Source organism: Anas platyrhynchos, chromosome 5 (genome assembly GCF_047663525.1).
Source record: "Anas platyrhynchos isolate ZD024472 breed Pekin duck chromosome 5, IASCAAS_PekinDuck_T2T, whole genome shotgun sequence".
Classification (NCBI taxonomy): Eukaryota; Metazoa; Chordata; class Aves; order Anseriformes; family Anatidae; genus Anas; species Anas platyrhynchos.
Genome location: NC_092591.1, coordinates 60,697,015 through 60,718,240, shown reverse-complemented (window position 1 = coordinate 60,718,240; position 21,226 = coordinate 60,697,015). Strand labels below are relative to the sequence as shown.

Genomic DNA, 21,226 nt, shown 5'->3' with positions numbered 1-21,226 from the left:
AAAGTGGGGACTTCATTGAGGAGCCTAATTGTATGCAGGCAAAATGCATTTTAGAGCCAGCCCAACCACTGAAAACCAGCAAGATATCTCAATCTGTTTAGAATCAAAACCTTGATTAATCCCAGAGAGTATCTTAGCTGAACAAGAAAATAATAGGAAATGTTACAACACAGAAGCAAACACTCGCTTTGAAAGAATAACATGAATTTTAAATGGTCAACACTACTGTGTTCTTTCATAAATACTCGTTCCTCCATCAGTCCCATGGCAAGGGGAAGCTGCAAGCACTGGCTAAAACAAGGATGAAGTTCTCCTCTCCGGACCCAACTCAACAAGCCCCAGAACTGACGAGTGGGTACCAATTTTAGGAGGTTCGTTGAAAGCATTTGGGAAAGAAAAGCTGTTTACCCAGAACAGTGAGAGCAGTACGTGACTTTGCTAGCCCTGTACCTGCACTGGCTGCAGAAGTTGGTAGAAAGCAGCTGCACCTTCAGTTTTCACCTAAGACAGAGCAGGGGATTTGCCTCTACAGCTCTGCACGTCAGCAGCTGAGCCAGTCATGCACTGCACTTCACAGAGGAAGGAAAGGGAACTGGGAAGAACAATTTATCTATTTTATAGAGTAGACACTTTAAGACAGATGAACTTGCCCTAGAAATGCCTTTCTTCTGCTGCCCACAAATGAACCTGAAAGCGACCATCTCAATGCTACAGATGTCTACAGCTGGATAAAAAGAAAAAGTGCATGATTTCTAGCTCATGGCTTCAAGACTGGATCAAATTTATCCTTAATCTTCTCCATTTACATTCTTAATCTAACTGTATTAACAGGCTTTATATACATACACGTGTATGCAAACCTGTCCTGAAATGCAGAAACAAACATAAGTATTCTACCAAAGGTGCTTATTCTCAGACTGCAATGAAGAGTTGTATAAGCTGAAATATTAAATACCAAAATAATTTATTAAATCAACAGCCAAATGCTCTTCAGCCAAGACCAGCGTACTGTTGAGTCCCCTCAGGTCACGCAGTGTTTATTCTGACAGATCCAACCACACAGCATTCGCTCAGCACCAGGAAGCTTCTCTCTTCTAAAACTTGCCCGTTTTTAATTATTCATTTAAACTTAATGAGTTATCAAATCAACAGCTATATATACGGTATAAACATTTGAAAATAAATAAATGTGCATGTCTGTAGATTAAATGCGACTGAGAAAATGCTGCAGCAGACTACTTTGCCAACCAAATGATGCTGTTGAGGAGGGTTATAGAGATACTGGAGAGTGTAAGTGAGATCGGCCAGTTACCGAGAGCCTTCAGGATCCGATTACGTTGGGAACAGCCAGCAACATAAAGGAAGGAAGGAGACACTGAACACTAAGCTCTGCCAAATCTCAAAGCTCATTTAAAAGGTTGAATTAATATCACAAGAACGCCTAGCAAAGAAGCATTGAACCATTTTCTAAGGCAGGACTGCAGCTTGCGCTAGATTAGATATGGAAATAATTTTTCAAAGGAAGGCATTAGACAGTATACAACTCCCACACACACATACATGGGGAGAATACACTGACTTGTAATTTGACTACTTGATTCTATCTGTAACAAAATCGCCCAGACCATTTAAAGTAGTTGGTCGTACTCGTACTCCAAAGTTGAAAAAAAATTACTTAGTCACCACATGAAGGGAAAGCATCACCAACCATAACTAGCTCTTCAGAGTGACAATTTTAAAACATTACTAATCAAAATACTGGGGATGGAGAAGAGAAATCTGTAGGCTGTGACAGGGGGAAGCAACACACAGAGTAACAAGTACTCCATCTGATAATAAACATTACCTTACAAACTGCTTTTCACTTTAGTTTCCCATTTTCAAAGATGCATAAAAACATCTTAACAAGCACAAATAACATTTTTTCAAAGCTTAGTTAAAAATGGACAGAAAGCTATGTGGAAAACCATCTTAAAAACAACTTTTGTCACTTATTCCATTCATTAAGGACTTGTACAGAAGTCCAAAGCTGTACACTGGCACTCAAAGGACTTCCACAGAGCCTAAAAACATAACTCTTTTACTAAATGCTTGTCTATGTTAAGATAAGATATTTTCTGTACAGGCAGAAATGATGTTTCCTTCATAAAAACATTCAATTTTAAAATCTGAGAGTCGAGTTTTCCCAGTTTTAATACATTCCTTCAAACACCTCAAGAGTTAAACTGCAGTAGAAATGCATGTCAAGAGTGTGACAATGCACAGAAATGAATCTGCAACATGCCCGATGTTTATGTAATTATAAATACATTAATTGTCAATAAATTTAGTTTTTTCACTTCAGCAGAACATTATTTGTCCTTCCTCGTTCTCCACTGCTTAAAACTTCACTTAGGAATTCTCACAACCATCAGCACACTCAGCTTACTTTGAAGAATATAACTAAAAGCTCGTTAAAAGGAAAAGGGAGAGAGATTGTGGGCTTACCTCAGAGAATGGAAACAGTTTCTAGAAAAAGTCAAGGCATGGGATAGAAAATAACAGAATAAAACCTTTAGTTTTTATTCAGCACTTCATTCAAGTATGCTAATCTCTAGTGTGCAAGCAAACAAACGTATACTTCTTAAAAGTTTTGCTCTGTTTCCCACGCCATTTTTTCCTTCTTTCTGTCCATATAGTCACTAGTACTCACTACTGACGTGTAGTGGGGCAGAAATATCCGAAAGGATGACACGCACATCCTGGATAAACATTGTAGGCATGGAGAACTCACCGGCTTTGCAACGCTGGTGAGAAGGGTGGTGGGATCTGAAAAGCGTAGTTTCAAGATCAGTACCTTGCTTACAGGCAACACACAAAGCTCTTGAACTGCCAACTTTGACTTCTGGTTCAAGAGAGGGCTGTTTCGGCGATCACTGTAGGAGCAATGGATGCACCTCTATCTACAGAATTAATATAAAACAATCCAGTACCTTCAGTTCCTCTACTGTGAAGCATTTCCCTCTGTGTTTCCTTCTACATGTGGCCATGGTCAATACTCTTGTGGCTTACCAACACCTTTGTCTTCGTTGCAAGACTCTCGGTGTCCTTGTCCTGGAGGCTGCCGTGCTGCCTGCCGAGCTCCAGCACTGCCCAGCACAAACCAGAGCGCTGTGTACACATTCCTGCGTTTCTTCTGCGTGGCTGCAGAACACAACAGCATCTCCCCTGCTTTTTCAGATGATTACAGCTCGGATAACTGAATGGAACTTACGAGGCACACATAATGAGAGTTAATTACATTGACGTGATGCAACTGAAGCTGTGGGCACACAACATCTCAGCTACAGTAACAGCCGTGCAGACCTGGCAAAGCCTCGTGCCCAAAGCAACAAGTCTGCCACAAGAGGCCTAAAGAAATGCCAGAAAACGCACGACAAGTTTGAACATTAACTGCTGAAGAAATTCCATTTTCTAAAAAGGCACCGCTGAGGTCATCTCGTCAGCTGAATCACCACCAAAAAATGTTGATATTCATTAACGAACCAAGACACCATCCATTGTAGTTGAAGATAGCAGCACACCCCCCTGCAACCATCGAGGAAATAGGCCAGCAAATGCAACTGCCCTTATCTGTCACAGTACATACACCTCCTGTACAGACAGCACAGACACCTTATTTTGTGCCAAATATCATAAATAAACAGAATAAGGAAATGTTTAACACCATATTATTAAATATTTGTAGGAGAGACTTTGTAAACAAGCAAAGCTTTGATATACATGCTGTTATTAATTGTTCAGCTACTCTAAGCGCAGGAATTGGAAGCCACTGATACATTTTAAGGAATAAAGACACGGAACTCAAGTCAAAAGGCTATTTTTGTCCAGGGCAAATACAATTATTTTCCCCTGCTTCCTCCTTCTCAAAACCCTGGAACGTCACATATAGAGGATTTTATTAAAGTACAATGCCTTCGGTGAGGCACTCTGCTCTGTACACCGAACAATTTTGTCTGCAATAAAAGAGCAGCACATGATATATTGAAGAGCACCGCAAGTAGCAACACGTACACCATGGCCAAATGAACGTGCCCAGGACCTGGCCCTGGCTTTAAACCACAAAGCAGGCGTGCTTGTTATGTCCTGTAAGGCCATATTGATTATTTTGGTGGCTCCTCTATTTTATTTCCCACCAGAAGTGATACAGTAATCCCAGAAGGGAAGGTGCCTCACTTTCTACAAACCCCACGTGGTTTTTCCTCACGTGTACGGATACAAATCCTCTAGTTCTACGCCGATGCTGATGGGAAGCCCTGTCATTCCCACACGCACGTGTGTGGGAAGAGGGAAGGTATGTTTGTTTTTAAATACAGCAAGCACAACTTGTCATCGTTCCCAGCCCGAGACTGAGAGCAGAAGGGCTGCTGACGGAGAGCTTCATTGGCAGCCTGAGATCCGAGCCACGCGTCTGTGTGTGGGCACGGACATCTGTTGCAGAGGTGTACGGCTCTGGACCTCCACCAACCTCCCCTGCAGTTTAGCACCAGTTTCTAGCAGAATTTGTACAGGGGGACAACACAGATTCTGTGAGTAATGCAAGCAAAGCCTCAATTAACACTGTCAAAATGATAATTACTCGGTGCCAATTATGACAGCACTTCTTCCATGAACACACTTTACGAATCCAGGAAGCCAAGCACTGATTAGCCTTTACTCACTTTTATTCAGACACATTTTCTTTAAAAGCACGTGGCAAACCCCGATCTGCAGCAGCTTTCTGTGTTTCCTATCGTTGCCCCTGACACTGTGCAAAGAACCCAGCGTTAGTTCAGAACCGGCTCTTTTTGCACCTCTGTGCAGAACCAAGGCAAAAAGATCTAAAACCGGGAAACGAGGAATACACCAAATGTTTGCAATCACCACCCTAGCATTAATAAATACTTCCTAATGACTACAACATTGTTCCCAGGGAGTAAACACGGCGAGCCACCAGCACACGCACTTGCTCGTTCCAAGGGGATTAACATCCCACAGCAGCCTCGAGTGGAGCTGTCAGAAGGCACGGGAGCGCTGCACGGCCCGGCTGAACACGCTGCTCGGGACAGCCTTGCTCTCAGCACGCATCCAGTTTGCTATTTCTTTTCGCAAAGCACGTACATTACAACAGTGTTTTCACATACTTCTTTTTTTTTTTTAAGCCAATAAAGTAGGTTTTCTTAGGAATAAAACAAGCAAAGAAATAATCTCATTATATGCAAGCAAGCTACAAAAGCAGGCACGCCGAGTGCAAAAGCACATAAATTTCAGGAAAAATATACAGCGCGATAAAATAAAATCCCAAGAGAGAACCACATCAGCAGGAGAACGAATGCTTTTCATAATGGACCATGGCAAATCTTACAGAATAGCATTATTAAAAGTTAGCAACCGTGTTATTCAGCTGATGGAAGAAAATTATTAGTGCCAATGGACCCCTCCAGAAGAAGCATTCAGAAGCTTCATTCAGCCCCTCTCTGCGGGGCTGCTCTCCAGCGTCTCATCGCCCAACCTGTGCGTACAGCCAGGGCTGCCCCATCCCAAATGCAGGACCCAGCACTTGCCTTTGTTAAACTTCATGTGGTTGGTGATCGCCCAGCTCTCCGGTCTGTCCAGGTTGACCACTGACTTTTAGAGGCACAACTTCAGAATGAATTGGGTTCGTGACCCTGTGTATTTCAGAATGCCAGCTCAACAGTAAAAAATGCCAGAGATTGAAGTAAATAAAGCTGAAGGTCTTCCTGTAACTTAATTTTCATGGACATTGAAAATAAATATCATGTCTGCCTGTAGAGCACTTTAAAGCTTTGAGACTAATAATGCATGGGTTGATTAGAAGAGGCATAGGACGGGCGTTGTTTGTTTGTTTCACTTCCCTTGTGAATTTGGTTGAGCAAAAGCTCTGTTAAACAACCTATCTGTGTTTAGCTGCAGACAGACTTGTTGCCTCACATTTCCGCTGTTGTTTTTGCAGTATTTGTAAATGCCTTCCCACCAGCCCCAGAGCATGAGCAATGGTTTGCAAGGCTTAAATCAACACATTTAAAAAAAACAAACACACTAAATCCTACCACAATTATGCTCAGTGAGATCGGAAAGCCCCTGCAGATTAGTTGTGCTGGCATAACAAATCCAACCCGCCAGAACAATTCATCTGCCTTCTGCGCCCTTCCTCACTGCCATATTTCCTAAGGGATGCACAGAACCCAAGGGGTTTCACGTTGGATAAGCTCTCCAACTCAGATTGAGGACAATCGTCCACACTGAATCACCTTACTGAAGTTACTTGTTGCAGAAAGACCCACAGCATCCTATTTTCTCCACGTCCCATTTAATTCTTTGTAATCGCCACCTGGCAGATCATTTATTTAATCATTTATTTATTAACCGGGCACAGAAGACAGAATCTGAAAGAACCTACTCTGAATACTTGGGCTTGATGTAATTACAAAAAGCACTGAACAATTCAACGCTAACAAGGAGTACAAAGACCTCAAACTATTCCTTTTTAGTTATGAAACTAAGGAGCCTGGAGAAAAGCAGCATCGTGTCAATTCTATTTTTCTAGAATCCACCCAAAGTGAGACATTTAAAAGCACATTTATTCCTTAGCAGCAGCAGCAGCATTGGCACCAAAAATGCCCTCTTGTGGCCCAGCAGAAGCCTGCAGAGTTTGTACTCGATTCTTGCAAAGAACAGCTTAAAACAAGCACGTATTTCTCAGGTCTTGTTTTGAAGCTAAAATGAAATAGGAAAGCATGTAAAAAACTCAGCTTCAACTGCAGACATTGTCTAGTGTCTGAAGAAATGGTTGAACTTGGTTTCTCTACGTGGTTCTTTTGAGTGTTACCGTAAGTAGCGGGAGCATTTGGTCCCTCCTGTAAATCTAAGGATAATCAAAGTCCTTGGGAAAGCTGCTCCGGGAGCTGAGCACTGCTCCTTTGACAGATTCCTGAAAGGAAACTGGCTTCTCTGCAAGTCAGGAGTGACCGGGCAGGCCTCAGGTCCTTTATCTGAGGAGGGGTCTCCTCCTCTCCTCCCACACTTGGCAGCACGCCGGATTATTGCTGAGAGAAGTCACCAGCAGCCCCTTTCCACAGCCCTGCTCCTATGGGGGCAGTCAGCCGCCAAAGGTGCTGCTCTGTTCCTCCCTGCTCGTCAGCACAGGAGCACCAGATTTCAGCTGCCAGGGAATTTGTGACAACCCAGACCATGGTCGCATTTCCCCCGACCACCCTCGAGAAGCCACACGCAGCACTGCTCAGTGGAAAGGATGAGCGAAGGGGCAAGCCTGAGAGGGGAAAATCCCTTCTAAAAATACTTATTAAAAAATGTTTGTAATAAAGTTTTTACTTAAACATCAGCAAAATTACTTTGTTACTTTAGTAGACCATGGACGTAAAAATAAAAATAAAAAAAAAAACAATTGGACAGGCATCACTAAGCATTTTCTTTGAGCTGGTTTGTGTGGAGCTGTGGTGCAAGGAGCGGGATGCGTGCACTGTTCAGCGGGCTGCCTTGTGTCCTGCTGCAGCCCGGGAGCGCCTCCCAGCCCAAATCACAGATCCACTGAAGCAGTGGTCATGGAAACACACAAACGCACACGGCTGACACGGAGCACACAAGCAGGTTCCGGGGGACAAAGCCCGCTGAGCACACTGCAAAGCTCCTCCGAGGGGTCAGGGGAGCTCCGCAGGAGAATGGGGAGACCACGTACCAACCCAGCACGCCCACACCGGGGATCTGAAGGTCTCAGGGTGGTTCTGATCGCTGTGCTCATGCTGCATTTTTGGGAAAGATTCTCAAAGAGACGAGGATCAAGAATCACGAAGCCGCGCTCTTCTAGGTGTACAAGTTCAACAGCTCTTTTGTTTCCGAGATTAATCGATTTTTTCCACCCTTTTGAAATCAATAAACCAATGTTCTCTTTCACCGCTATCCTAGCTTGTGTCTGTTTTCTACATCGCAGTCCTGCTACCTGAAAGGAAGTGTTAACAACCAGACACTGAGTAAAACCATCCCATAGGAAAAAAAAAACAGTTACCTGGTCAAAACCCCAAGCTACCAAAGCCAAAGCCTTTCATATAGTTTTAGCTCTCTCCCCTTCATTGCTTGCGGAATATAAGGAACTCACGCACACGCACGCACGCCCATATAAAAGGAGTGGTCTGCGTCAGGAAAGAAGAGAAAAAGAAATCACTGAGTTTCCTTATTGCCTCGAAACAGCTGTGAAGCCACACCTCAGACTCCGATCCGTGGTGTTGCAGCTTCGCACGGCTTCCTCTTCAAGCAGCTTTCCTGGTACATCCGGCAACAAGCATTCAGCCCATAACACCCATCAGCTCAGCACCGCGCTGCTTGATTTATCTTATTTTTTACCTCCTTTTTTTTTTTTAAAAAAGAGAAGCATTACCTAAATATAAACCTGTTTTTCATGCCCTGTAGAAACTGCTTCTTAACACCTCTGGGGAAGGCAGGGCGGAGGGACAATCTAGAGCTAGAAAACTTAAAAGGCCATTCCTCTGCCCTGGCATTTCAGATTAGGTGTAAACTCCTTCCCCTCTAACCACCTGTTGAGAAGCAAGCATCCATCCTCATGGTTTATCAGCTTAAATAAATGCTTCAAGAGTTGCCCGAGTCTATGTGAATATCAGGTTGGTGAACCACGCTTGAAACAACAAAGGAAAATTTACAGGACAATTCTACAAGCTAGAAGTTTACTGACCTTCTAACAGCTGAAATAGGAAAAAAGGTAAGACAGACAGAATTCTTCCTACGGTTTACCAAAGCTTTGGGATCTTTTTTTTTTTTTTCTCAGCATCAAGAAAAATACCCAAAACACAAACGTTTCCTTAAACCCGTTTGTCTCAATAAGCAGTGTTTTTTGATGATCTTGTTCTACAAAGATGGCAAGTGCTCACTTCTCAGAAGATTTTCCTAGTATGAGATACAAAAAAAGCTTTCACTACACAAATCCTTAGAGTCTTGGACCTGCTTGAGCTTTCTGAAGAATACTTTCTTTAAAGGATGAGGAGGAGGTTAAGTACATCATCATAAATGTATTTTAACATAACCACATTTAAACACCACCTGATTAGGTAGTGAAAATAATTTCACTGTTCAAATCTTCCAAGATCAGAGCTCTGCATCTTTCTTAAAGAACGGAAGCCATTATAAATGCATTTGCTATCTTAGATGGAATAACATGAAGAAAAAAATAAGTCACGTGATTTTTAGTTTTCATACATGCAGAATTTAAAATTCTGGGTTTGTGTTTGGTTGGTTTTGTGTTGTTGTTTTTTTCCCCTAATAGCAAACGAAGCGCAAAGGCTTGCTTTCAAGAGCCTGATGTGATCAAGAGCTGTCCAAAATGTATGCAGTTAGGATTCTTTAAGCACAACAATACTGCACAAATCTTTCCTACACTATCAGAAACTTCACATTTTAATGAGTTAATTTAACTTGCCCATAACACACGGCGATAAAATAATTCTTGTACCTCTGTGCTACTTTGCAAAGTTTGTTTAATGCTTTAGTTTCCTGGCAGGCACAGAGAAAATATTTCCTCTTCTTATTCAGCTAATTTAGTCAACAGCTATGACAGAAGCTGAGAAAAACTATGGGAAAACACTTCCACTCCTGTTCTTTTTGCAATTTATTACCAGGTAGGAACAGAAGAACAAATTCACAGACTGAGATTAAAAGCAGTCTGAAATTAGAACATGACATCAAGATCTACTGCTTACCGTGATCTGAGGCATTCATAAAGAGTCGATCAAGAAATTCCCAAGCCTATTTCTGTAATGTAGCCATAAGAAACGATTTATTTCGGCTCAACTCAGAAATGAAATTCAAGTGGGACCCACATATCTGTTGCCATGACTTAAGCTGTTTTGGGACCTCTACTCCACATCACCAAACATTCATTTCTGGAAACACGGGTGCAGCATGCAATAACCTCTGAAAGATTTCTTATACTATATTCAGAAAAATCCAAAATGTGACACACAAACAACTACAAATAAAGAAAGCTACTCCAGTTGTTAAGAAGGGTAAGGTTAACAGCTGGAAGTAATTTCACTTCTGAAGTCAGAAGTTGCACCTAATGCTACATGTTAGACCCCACTTTGCACAAAAAATAAGTTTCTTTGATTATTAGACAGAAACTGTTTTTGTCTACCTCACAAGTAGTTAAAAGCTTCCAGGCAGATTGGTTGCTTGTACACAACTCCATTCCTACATGGCAGGTCCAAATCTTTCCTAACCATTTATTTCATACCTTTTGAACAGGGCTCGACCCCAAAACTTTGGAAGAACAGGTTAACTACCTTCAAACCAGCTGGCAACACAAAGGCTTTTTTTTAACACTGCTGTTCTACTCTAAATCTTCACATGGGCACTCTTCACAGACTGGCACTCCGAATTCCTACCTTCTTCCAAATTCCAGTCACCTCCCTGGTAAACAAGCCTCGTACACCAATTTAGCATTTTCGCTGAAAACTTCAGCAGCCCAAGTAAATGGGACGTCAAGTTAATTGGCATGGAAGCTGCTGAGCTGAGTGAACAAAACACCGAAATAAGTAATACAACAGAAGTGTGAGTTTTGATATATTTGCAGAGGTCAGCAGATTTCTACGTATCTGCAGAACCAAGAAACCGTGTGACAGAATACTGAAGAACTTGGCTAAATTAATCAAGCATAAAATTGTCCTTATTTTATCTTTTCACCTATGTGTTTTACAAAATGCTGAAATTCCCTAAGAACAGCATTCTCAGCATGTTTCTCTCAATTGGTTTCACCCAAAACCATTAAGCAGACCTGATAACAGGTGGAAAACATGTTCGTCATCAGTACCACAACTCCTAAAGGTGAGATGAAATGACAAAAGGTTAATTTAGCATTAACTTTAAACAAACAAACAAAAAAAAATTGTCCACATTGAACTTTATTCCTAATCTGACTGTCTGCATTGCCCAGTTTGAGTCATCACAGTTTATTCAGCCCATTAATAGAGCTTCCTATTGTGCTTCTGATCATGTAAATCTTGAAAATTCATCAAGAATAAGCCATCTGAAAATTTCTTTCTACAGGAAACAAACATAATACTCGCTAACAGGCCATTAACAATAAAAATGTATTTTTTCCTACGCCCACATAAAAAATGTAATAGGCTTATTTACAACGTACCTCATCATAGTTACAGAAACCACTCTGGAAAGAGCTGTGTGACAGCCTCAACAAATCTCCAAGCCTTCTCATCTCCCTACACAAACAAAATTCTCTTCTGTACATTAATAATTCAAAGTCTTGTTGCTTTATTCCTTACATCACTTAAAAACACAATCTGCATCTGCTTTTTTTAAAAAAAGGTTTCAGGCAGTGCTTAATTCAACTTCTACATCACCTTCTTCTTGAACTTCTGCTGTCTTCCTACCACAGAGCCACAGGAGGAGCACACTAGTAATCAGACACCCCTTAAAGTGCTAACTGCAGTTCCCTAATTAGGTCTGTCAAGGAAGACGAGCTGTAAAAATTGGACTCCTGTTGGCATCTGTAGATCCTTTCCCTGTGACTGCTGCTTTTGTTGTGAGGGAATAGAAAAGTCACGTTATTCTCATAAAGAAACTTCAACTTCCCCCGTGGTTTCTCTCTTCAGCCCTCTTTATTTATCAATACCATAGAACTGGTTATTTGCAACTATTACAAAAGAAAGCTTTCCAACCCTCTCACACCATTACATTTTGCATCCTGTCCACCAGGCAAGAATTTGTTCTCAAGCTACCAGAACCACAGATTTGACCAGTGAAACGACGAGCATGCCAAGCACAAGAGCTGCCTGCTGCATCTACAGAAACAATCAACCACTGGGATTCCTTACAAGCAATACTGATGCAGCAAAAGCTGCAGAAAATTGCTTAGGTGATGGCTGTTTTGTCTTTTTTTTCCCTGAAACCACTTTAAAGAAGAACTGATGGTCAAAAACACAAGTACTGGCTTCATCACATGGCACTGCCGGACAGCTCAGTAATTAACTTTTCTTTCCCCCACTCAACTCAGCTTTAAGAGCAAAACAAACAAGGTAGAGACCCTAAAGAGTAAACATTTGATATTAACACTTGAGTAAAGATGAACCACTTCGCATTTTAACTGAGAACTGAGTACGCTGTCAAACAAATGCATCAAAACCTGATTTGATGCCTGTAATCTATTTATTAAAATAGTTTCATAGGGTGATTTCACTGGTCTTTAAAAAAAAATTTATTTATATATATAAATGAACTTGAACTGAGACTCCCTCCACAACTAACTGGACCAGCAAAAGGAAGGGGATCAGGCTACTCAAAACTAAACACTGAGACAACATGCACAGTGTTGAAGGAATAAGTCTCATCACTCCCTGAAAAAGTTTCAGATATTCAAGGACTCCCATGATAAAAAAGAAAAGCACAAAAGTAGCACTTAAAGAGCTTCATCTTCCAAAGATTTGCAAGGAAGGATAACAAAACTTTGGCCTAAGCCACTTGACAAGACCATTGTCCTAACTGGAAGAACATTTTAACTGGAAAACAAGCAAAAAAAAAAAAAATCACATAAAAATGGAATATAGATAATAGAAACTCTTTTTACAAAATAAAAAAAAATCCTTAAGAACAGTTAAAAAATCGGTGATGTTTACAAGGGCTGATATTCTGAGATGGCAACAATAAGTACCAACTAACTGGGAACTGTCAGCTAATAAAAGTGGGTTTTGCTATTTTGCAGCTTTTAATTTTAATTCAGTGTAGGCAATTCAACAAGATTTTGAACCACCACATCCACTGCGGAACAACTCTTTATGACAAGATTTTGTTAGTCTCATCTCCCCATACAAACAGCCGATGTTATGACTCCCAATCAGAAAAATATGAAGAAAATATTAATGCTGCTTTCCCAGTCGGTGAAAACTACATATAGTGAGCCACACTCAGTAGTACAGTTAGTGCAGGCACTGATAAAATAGCAAATTTCTTATTCTAAGTATTTGGATAAGTCCCATTTTCCTTCCCTTTGATCCAAAGTAGGCATTGAACTTGAGCACTACGAAATTAACCCGCAGAGCCCACATCTAAAACATCTTAAAAAAGCACCTTTTAATATCTATTAAAAATATATATATATATAATAATAATAATAATTATACATTGGCCTTTTGACTTCTGATCTACACAGGCTGATAAACAAACAGACAGTCCCTCCAGCTTTTCTGTGCTCTCTGTGATGTTAACACCAACATCTGAAGTCACCAAAATGAGTCAGCCTTCCACCCAGAAAAAGGGCAGAGAAACACTGCAGTGAAAAGCAAGTTCCTGCTCAAGCATTTGGCCAGTTTGGAGCCTGCTGTGAAACCATGACACTTTGAAAGAAATATGTGGCTTGCAAAAAGCCGGTAGCCCTACATTTTTTTCTGATAAAATAAAGCAGAAACTTATGGGCAGCTTTGCTGCTTAGTCATATTTGACAGTCCCGGTCTAAACAGAGCTGCTGGTAAATCACCTGCGTGTTGCAACACCAATGCATGTTTAGGGAGTGCTCAGTGCTCTCTTCTCAGGTCAGGATATTTGGCCTCTAGGAAGTGAATACAGAGTAATGATGAATGTCTTGGCTTGACACAGCATTGTAAATATGATTTAGTATTACTCAAAGCCTTCGTTTCAGCAGTGTATCCAAAACTCATTCAAAACTTTTTGGCATTTGTGGTTGTATTTTTTTCAAAAGCTACAGATAAATCCATCAGATACAGATAGGCAACAAGGAAAACAAAGGCGTAAAGGAAGAAACCTTCAGGAAGAAAAGCACCTAGCTACTACCTACTGGCAACAAGCTTTTGCACCTGTCTAGGCAAGTCAGTGATGTTCTTGCCAAGTACTACGTGGCAGACACCCAAAAAAAGACGGGTTGGGAGCTTAACCAGATTCTTTTTGGTTTCTAACTTCTTTAATTAGAAATTTGCTTCTCAGGACAATGTCTCAAAGCAGAAGGTTTAGAACTGTCAAACAATGCTGCAGGAAAAGACAATTAAGCTACAAATAAAATGAGGTTGTAGCCCCATCTTTTATCATTATCCAAGCCAAGGTCATAAAAGAAATTAAAAAGCACATCTGGAAGGCAGAGTCAAAGCAAATTAGATTTAGCAGTGAATTTGAATGTAGAGTCATATTGGAGAGCATCAGGCATGATGGTAAGGACACCTGACACTACATCACTCCAGCTGGTCCTCACGGGAATGCAGCATAACAATGCTAAAGCAGTACACTTAGTCTGCACCAATGAAATGGAAATGTTTGAGATGATGGCAAACTGAGTAACTAAACAAAATTAGAAGCGTTGGATAGCTCACCTATTTCCTCGCCTGATGCAGCAGACATACTACACCCTTCTAACAGCAGTCTAAAATGTAGCACAAGATGACAAAAACATTTTTTTTAAGGCTAAAGCTAAACCTACATGTTACAATTGTGTTTATTTTTAGTCTTTAGTGAGACTTTCTGAAGCACTGAAAGCCTCCCTGCAACCTACCTCAAACACATGCACATCTTCAGGTGCCCACGGGCTCAGCAAGTGCAGAAGTTGATCCTGCTGCAGGAATCAGGCTGAATGACTCAAGTTTGGTTTTGACAGATTCATGCTAAAGGAGCTGAACGCGTGCCAAAATAGGCGGGGATTTTAGAAGAATGATTTCACAAGTAATGAGGATGCCAGCAGCTCTGGAGAGCCAAATCTTAACCTGCTTTCTGAGCTACAATGCATCAGTCAAACAACCCCAACCAGGACAAAAGAACATCCCTCTGCTTCCCAGACAAACTTTACCTGTCAGAAGCACTCAACACCAAAACAACACCTCAGCTAAGTGGGAATTATGCTGGAAATGTCATTTAAAGGAGGTCTTGCTGGTGTCCTCAGGTAGCCAACATTCAGTTTTCCCCACAATTGAGCGTGGCTTTTGGAAGAAGGGCAAACGGTGCTGGCCAAACCCAGCCAGGCAGCTCTGGTGCAGCCTTGTTTAAAAACAAACAAACCCTGGGGCCTCCCCCGTCCACTCCTTGCCCCCCCAGGAACGCACGTGATGTTCCTCTGGGAACACCCAGCAGGTCCAGCAGTCCTTTGTCTTGTTCCCCACCCAGGAGAACACAGTTTAATAAAACTAGCTGCATGATCAAGCTGGGAGTTGGAGAGCAAAGGACTACAGGATACAGAGGAACAGTTGCAAGCAATACAATTTCCTTTTTTATACAGGTCTTTTTTGCCTCACTGTCCGAACAGATCACTTTTCCAATCATAAATTTAAAACAAAACAAAAATATCACAAAAGCCACCACGGGTCCACCCTCACCTGGAAATTTTCCCTGCCAGTGAGCCAGCAGAGGCCGCTGAAGACCATCTCTGCTCCTGCAGAGCTGCAGGATGGGACAGCTTTTCCTACCCTCACATTCCACAGCAAAACCGAGTTCTAGCTTTTTTCTTCCACTTGTAAATTTATGCTCTGTTTCTCCTCCCATATACAAATTACTCCGATGAGGTCCAGTCCCCTCAAGAGCAACTCTGAGCTCTAGGAGCTGCTCATGACCTACAGAGAGCTGCATACACTCCTTACCAAGGTTTATCCGAACCAGAGCCTCAGCTGGTGATGTGCAACCAGACTTTTCCTTCCACAAAAGCTTCTCCACAACACTTCAGAACATGCACAGCCCCTTCACTTTGCCAGAGCCTACCCTCCAATGCTCTAATGGTGGTGGCAACTCATGCTTTGGTTGGGTAAGTGAGCAGGGGGTCCCAGCTACAGCATTCTCAGTCCACTCCAGGAGCTCCACGCAACTCAAACTGGCAACGCAGAGCAAGGACAGAGCGAGGTGCTTCACCCTGGCCAGCTCCTCGCAGGTGGATTTCACACCACTCTGTACTTACATGCTAATTGAAACCTTTAATGTAAGCACGGGTCCACAAACCACAAAGAACATCTTCTGCTTCAAAGATCTCGTCACGAGGGATGTCACTGCTCCTCCGCACAGGAGTTAAGTGCCCCAGGACCTTCTACTTCAATAGCAAGAGCCACCACGGGAAACATGGTAAGAAAAAAACAAACGCATTTAGAGCTGGCCATGGCATCTGTGCAGTAAGTAGCGCCTTAGCCCACCTAGACAACCCCTAAAAAGCAGCAGCCTTTGACATTCTGCTAGGAACTGGGAAGACATCAACTTCTGTAGGGCAAAAGAAACACGTTGGGTGCATTTATTAATGAGCTTATAAAACAATCTTCTCAGATAATCACAACGGCTGAACTCCCTCCAGATGGTCTCCTCCCCTCCCGCCTTCTACGATTAAATAATCATCACCTGGGTATCATCTACAGCCCGCATGAAGCAAACCCAGGCTCCGGGACGGTTTCCAGTGACAAGGTACCTGAACGGATGCGTTTGGAGAACAGAACCACAGCTACAAAGACAGGCTTCAGCTGGGTGCTCACCAATTCCCCTTTTTAATACGTCCAAATGCTTGAAACCACATACCGGGTACCTTCCTATACATGATAAAAGCTTAAAAAAAAAAAAAAAAAAGGCTCATTATGCAAACAGTTACAGACTTCTGCTATGAACAATGGCCCTTAAAATTTTTGTCTCTTGTACATCCACTGCTACCTGAGGAAGATCCCAAATTGGATACACCTCAAAACTGATTTCAGCAGTCAAAGGGCTAACTTCGGTTATTTAAGTGCTGATTTCCACGTGCTTGTGCCTAACTTCAAGCTACGCTTTGAATGCAGTATTACCTTTGTGACACGCAGTATTATTTTAGCAGCCTAGAACAACCTCCACAGCTTGCAGTATGCTTTTTAAACGTATTTTAATACAAGTCTGCTAGCTATTAACAGTGGCAGAACAGATCCTGTTCCATCCATAGACATCTCAATCTTTCAAAACTGTAAGAAAGTAACAAAAAGGGATTCTAGATTTTCAGTGCTTCTCAACTTCCCAAAGTCTTTTGGGTGATCAGAAAAAGACAACAAGCAAATTGAAACAAAAGCTTGAACTATAATGCACACATGTGCTGCGTTTCTATCACCTGTATTTTTCCCTGCATGTCACAACTCCTTCCCCAAAAGCATCTGCTGGCCGTGCTTCACATCAGCAACCCAGCCACCTGAAACAACCCTAGCAAGGGCTGTAAATCGTCATTCAATCCCATTTATATTCAGCAATGTTCTTTCTGTAGCAACTCCAGCATAAAGCAGTTGCCCAACACGCACAACATATTTCAGAAACATCAGCAGAGAAAACAAAACAGGACAAAGAGAGAGGTGAGAAAGTAATGCAAGCCAAGCAAATTGAATACTCTGTTTCTGGGGTTAAAAATAAAATTAAAAAAAAAAAAAAAGTTAAATTGTTGTTTTTCATACATTCTTGCCATCCAAAGGAAATAAGTCATGCAGACAAAAAAAAAGTCTCACAGTTCAGGCAAAGGTGACAAAATTGCCAACTTTCATAACAGGTACCTGTACTGAGCAGAGCTGAGCATGCCATGACTATTTGATTAGCAAAGACATTGAGGTGATGTATACAGAAAGACACATAAAGCTTCATAAAGTTATCCCATTTTCTCCTTAGGGCAAGCTGTAAAAGTTGCAAATAAACTGCAAAAGTATGATTTTACTGAAACTACCACATGGAGATTCAGAAAGATCAGTGTACACGTCATTTATTTGATGATTTAGTGATTCCAGTATAAAAGGCAGGACTACCCCGACAGGGCTTGCCACTATCAAGAAAACCTGGAAAACACTCAGTACAGTCATTCAGGAAGACCTGGACGTGCAGCTCTGGGAAGAACTAGCATGAAGCTTCATACATGGCTTCCCAACAGAAATTACAGTCCTAAAAGTAAAAGCAGCAAAGGAAAGGAAGGCTCTAGATGCATCAGTCAGTTGGCAGCATTCACATGTGCTGTCAGTGTGGGTGTCTGCCCCGAAAAGGCAAGCAAGCTCAAACACAGAAAGCTGAGAAATTTGTAAAGCCAAGAAAGCACTTTTGTTGTTTGAGACTCACAAAAGCTCATTCCGGTATACAACTCTGCTCACGCACATGCAGCAAGGATGACTTCATACCACAAGAGAAGGACCACAGCTAATTCACCAGACGGAGAGCCCTTTTTAGGGGACTGGACAAAGAACCTGGCGTGCTTAGATGAGCAAAACAAGGCTAAGAAGGCATGCAGTTTCATACAAACATCTTCTATAAATAACCAAAGGGAAAACAGCCCCCTTTCCCCCACCCCAATGTACAGGACAGCTGCTAAACTATCAAACAGCACTGGTACAAAACAAACAAAAACCAGATTATAAACCAGAGCACATGGATTCAGAAAGCTCCTACCCATCAGAAGTGGAGTTCTGGAAATTTCAGAGCTTCCAGCATGGGGAAAGGGGAGAAGCAGCTTAACTGGTTTCATTAAACTTGACCAGCTTATAATTATAAGCCTTTGTTTTACTACGTGATGTCTTGAGACTGTCCAGAGTACTGAAGGAAAGAATAAACACGTGGAAGTAAATGGACGCAGAAATTGTTGATTTTTAAAATGAAAGACAGCTCACATCCAACAGTTTGTCTGGCATTTTGACTACTAATGCTCCAGGAATTAGTTATGAAAGTGAAGTTAGCCTACGTGTATTTAAATGTTTAGCAACATGTCCCACAGGAAATCGTTCAAAATAGGAATCAGACTTAAAAGATACATACAGAAATCGATCAATGAGGAAGTTACAACAAGTTGCACCAAAGTGGAAACTGTCACAGGAGAGAGAGGTACTTGTAGCACTCCTCCTAGCCCCATTCATTTAATTAGTAATCAAGGAGCGAGAGTTAAGTACGTGCTCATGAAATTTCTGTGGATGACACCAAACTGCAAACTATCAGGATACAGAGAACTGGATAAAGAAGAGCCCGTGGGTTTTGTGGACTGGAATGCCAGGAAATGGGATAATAGCATGATGTGAAATCATGCGTTTAGGGACCAGTAACCTTTTCTGTAAGCTGAGAACTCATCACCTGGAAGCAACATAGTAGGAACGCACAGAGCAATGAACTGTGGAAATCCCTGTATAAGGATGCTGATGCTTACACAAGCAAAAGAGGAACTCAACACGTCCACGTAAAAAAAAAACTCCAGAGAAATTCCACTCTGAGATGGAAACAGAGAGGCTGGAGCTGTCCTGGGGGAAGTATCACTGCTGACAAGGATACTGCATCAGGTGAATCGTTGGTCTGAAATAGCAGCGTTGCACTCATTTCTGCCAAAAATTGCTACTGCCCCTCACAAAACATTTTCTTGACTGCAGAGGACCAACTTCAACTTTCATTTATCTCTAAAATACACGCTCCTTTCCCTATTTCATTACCCGCAGCGATTCCTCCTCAAGCTAAAGAATGCTATTAGCGCAAGTTACGACAACGACTGCACGTGAGCATAATTTAATGGATCTGAAATTAAAAGTTTTGTAATTGCCTGACAAACAAGATACAAGAACGCTCTTCCAAACAGAGCAGCTGGGAAAAGGAACCATAAGCCGATCTAAAAATTGCCTGAGTAAATTTTTGGACGGGACAGAGAAACAAATGGGTGTATTCCTGAGAAGCAGGAGCTTGTGCTTCTGTATTTGAGTGAAGGATGTGTTTACACTGCGCTGACAGCCTGGACAGGTACCGTGATTTAGGGTTCCACTGGCCACCTGTGGGACCAGGAGGACTTTTAATTCGTTGCTTTCGAGGCACCAGGCATTGCCTGCAGGGTAAGAGCGGCCGCCCCGGTGCCGTGCTGCTATCTCACATGCACAAGCTGAGGGCAAACCTAACCACCCGGCACCCTGAGGGCTCCTCGGGGCAGCCACACAGGCGCTGCCTGGCGCTTTCCTGCTTCCTGGATGAGTGTTTTTGGATCCCCCGGGCTGCTGTTTGACAAACATCCCAACACTGGAGGTATTCCAGGTGCTTTTGGTCGGCCAACCCCTCCTGCTCCCGGCACAGGGCGGTTTCGAAGTTTGACCTTCGCTGTAAGCCACGGGCTTGTCACGGCTTTCGGGGCACGCTCTGGCTTATCACAACCAAACCTCTGCCACACGGGTGGCCTGGATTACCGAAGCAGCAAGGCTCTCCGAGCATTTTCCAGCCCGTTCGGGCCAGTTTCCTGGAGCTCCTCTCCCTTTGAGCCTTCCCAAGGGAGACGCTGAGGCACCGCAGGTGCCACACACCCACTTCCCCACAGCGCCTCCGCGTTTTACTTCAACTTGACCAAAAACCCCGACTTTCACCTCAGCACACGCACTTGTAAGGTGGCGTTTGCCTTTCCCAAGGAGGCTCCCTGCAGCACCCCGTTTCCTACAGCACATCTCAGCGAACAAAGCCCCGGGCGGGCAGCGGGACACACACACACACACCCCCAACCTGTTGCCGCTCAGTGCCGGGCTCGGGTCGCCCCCTAAGGGCTGAGGAGAGCCCCCCGGGTCGGGATGGGGTGAGTTGGGCTGGGTTGGGACGTTATGGGGTGGATGCGATGGGGTGGGGAGGGGAGGGTCGCGCCCCCGCCGCCTCACTCACTCGATGAAGTAGCTGGCGCCCTCCTCAGAGAAGCCCTCCTCCCAGCCGCGGGGCAGGTCTGTGGGAGGCAGCGAGAGAAAAAAAATTAAAAAAAAAAAAAAAGGGAAGAGGGGTGAGGGCTAGGCTCCTCGCAGTGTGAAGCAGAGGAGGAGGAGGAGGAGGAGGAGGAAGGACCCACCTGAGCGGATCATGTGGCCGGAGTTGACGGGCTCCCCGGTGCGCGGGTGCAGCCAGGTGGTGCTGCGGGTCAGGTCGCTGCGGGGAAGGGAAAGGGGGGGAGAAGCGGATAAGACGCACCTGTTAGCAGCGGGCTGCTCCTCCCCGCCTTCTCCCCGTCCCCGTTCCCATCCCCGTCCCCGTCCCTGTCCCTCCCTCCCTCCCTCCCGCCGCTGCCGCCCCCTCACTCGATGAAGAAGACGCGGCCGTCCCTGCAGACGCCGTAGGACCAGTGCTGGGGCAGCGCCTCCCGCCCCACCGCCGCCGCCATCTTCGCCGGCCGGCCGGGAGGAGGGGAGAGGAGAGGAGAGGAGGGGGTGCGGGACGCGCAGCGCCCGGCAGCGCCCCCGCGGCCGCCGGAGGCACGGCC

At 43.4% G+C, this 21,226-nt stretch overlaps 1 protein-coding gene across 4 annotated transcripts in view; it reads right to left on the bottom strand.

Moving 5' to 3' along the window:
* The window catches only part of PLEKHA7 (pleckstrin homology domain containing A7), a 133,047-nt gene extending 111,846 nt beyond the window's left edge, over positions 1–21,201 (bottom strand). For all 4 annotated transcript variants that reach the window (XM_072039294.1, XM_038179301.2, XM_072039303.1 and 1 more), the window contains exons 1-3: positions 21,045–21,201; positions 20,819–20,895; positions 20,641–20,698 (exon numbers count right to left, since the gene is read on the bottom strand). In XM_072039294.1, coding sequence (XP_071895395.1) covers positions 20,641–20,698; positions 20,819–20,895; positions 21,045–21,127 — 218 coding nt within the window. In that variant the 5' untranslated portion in view covers positions 21,128–21,201. The remainder of the gene's footprint in view (positions 1–20,640; positions 20,699–20,818; positions 20,896–21,044) is intronic.
* Positions 21,202–21,226: the final 25 nt, after the last annotated feature.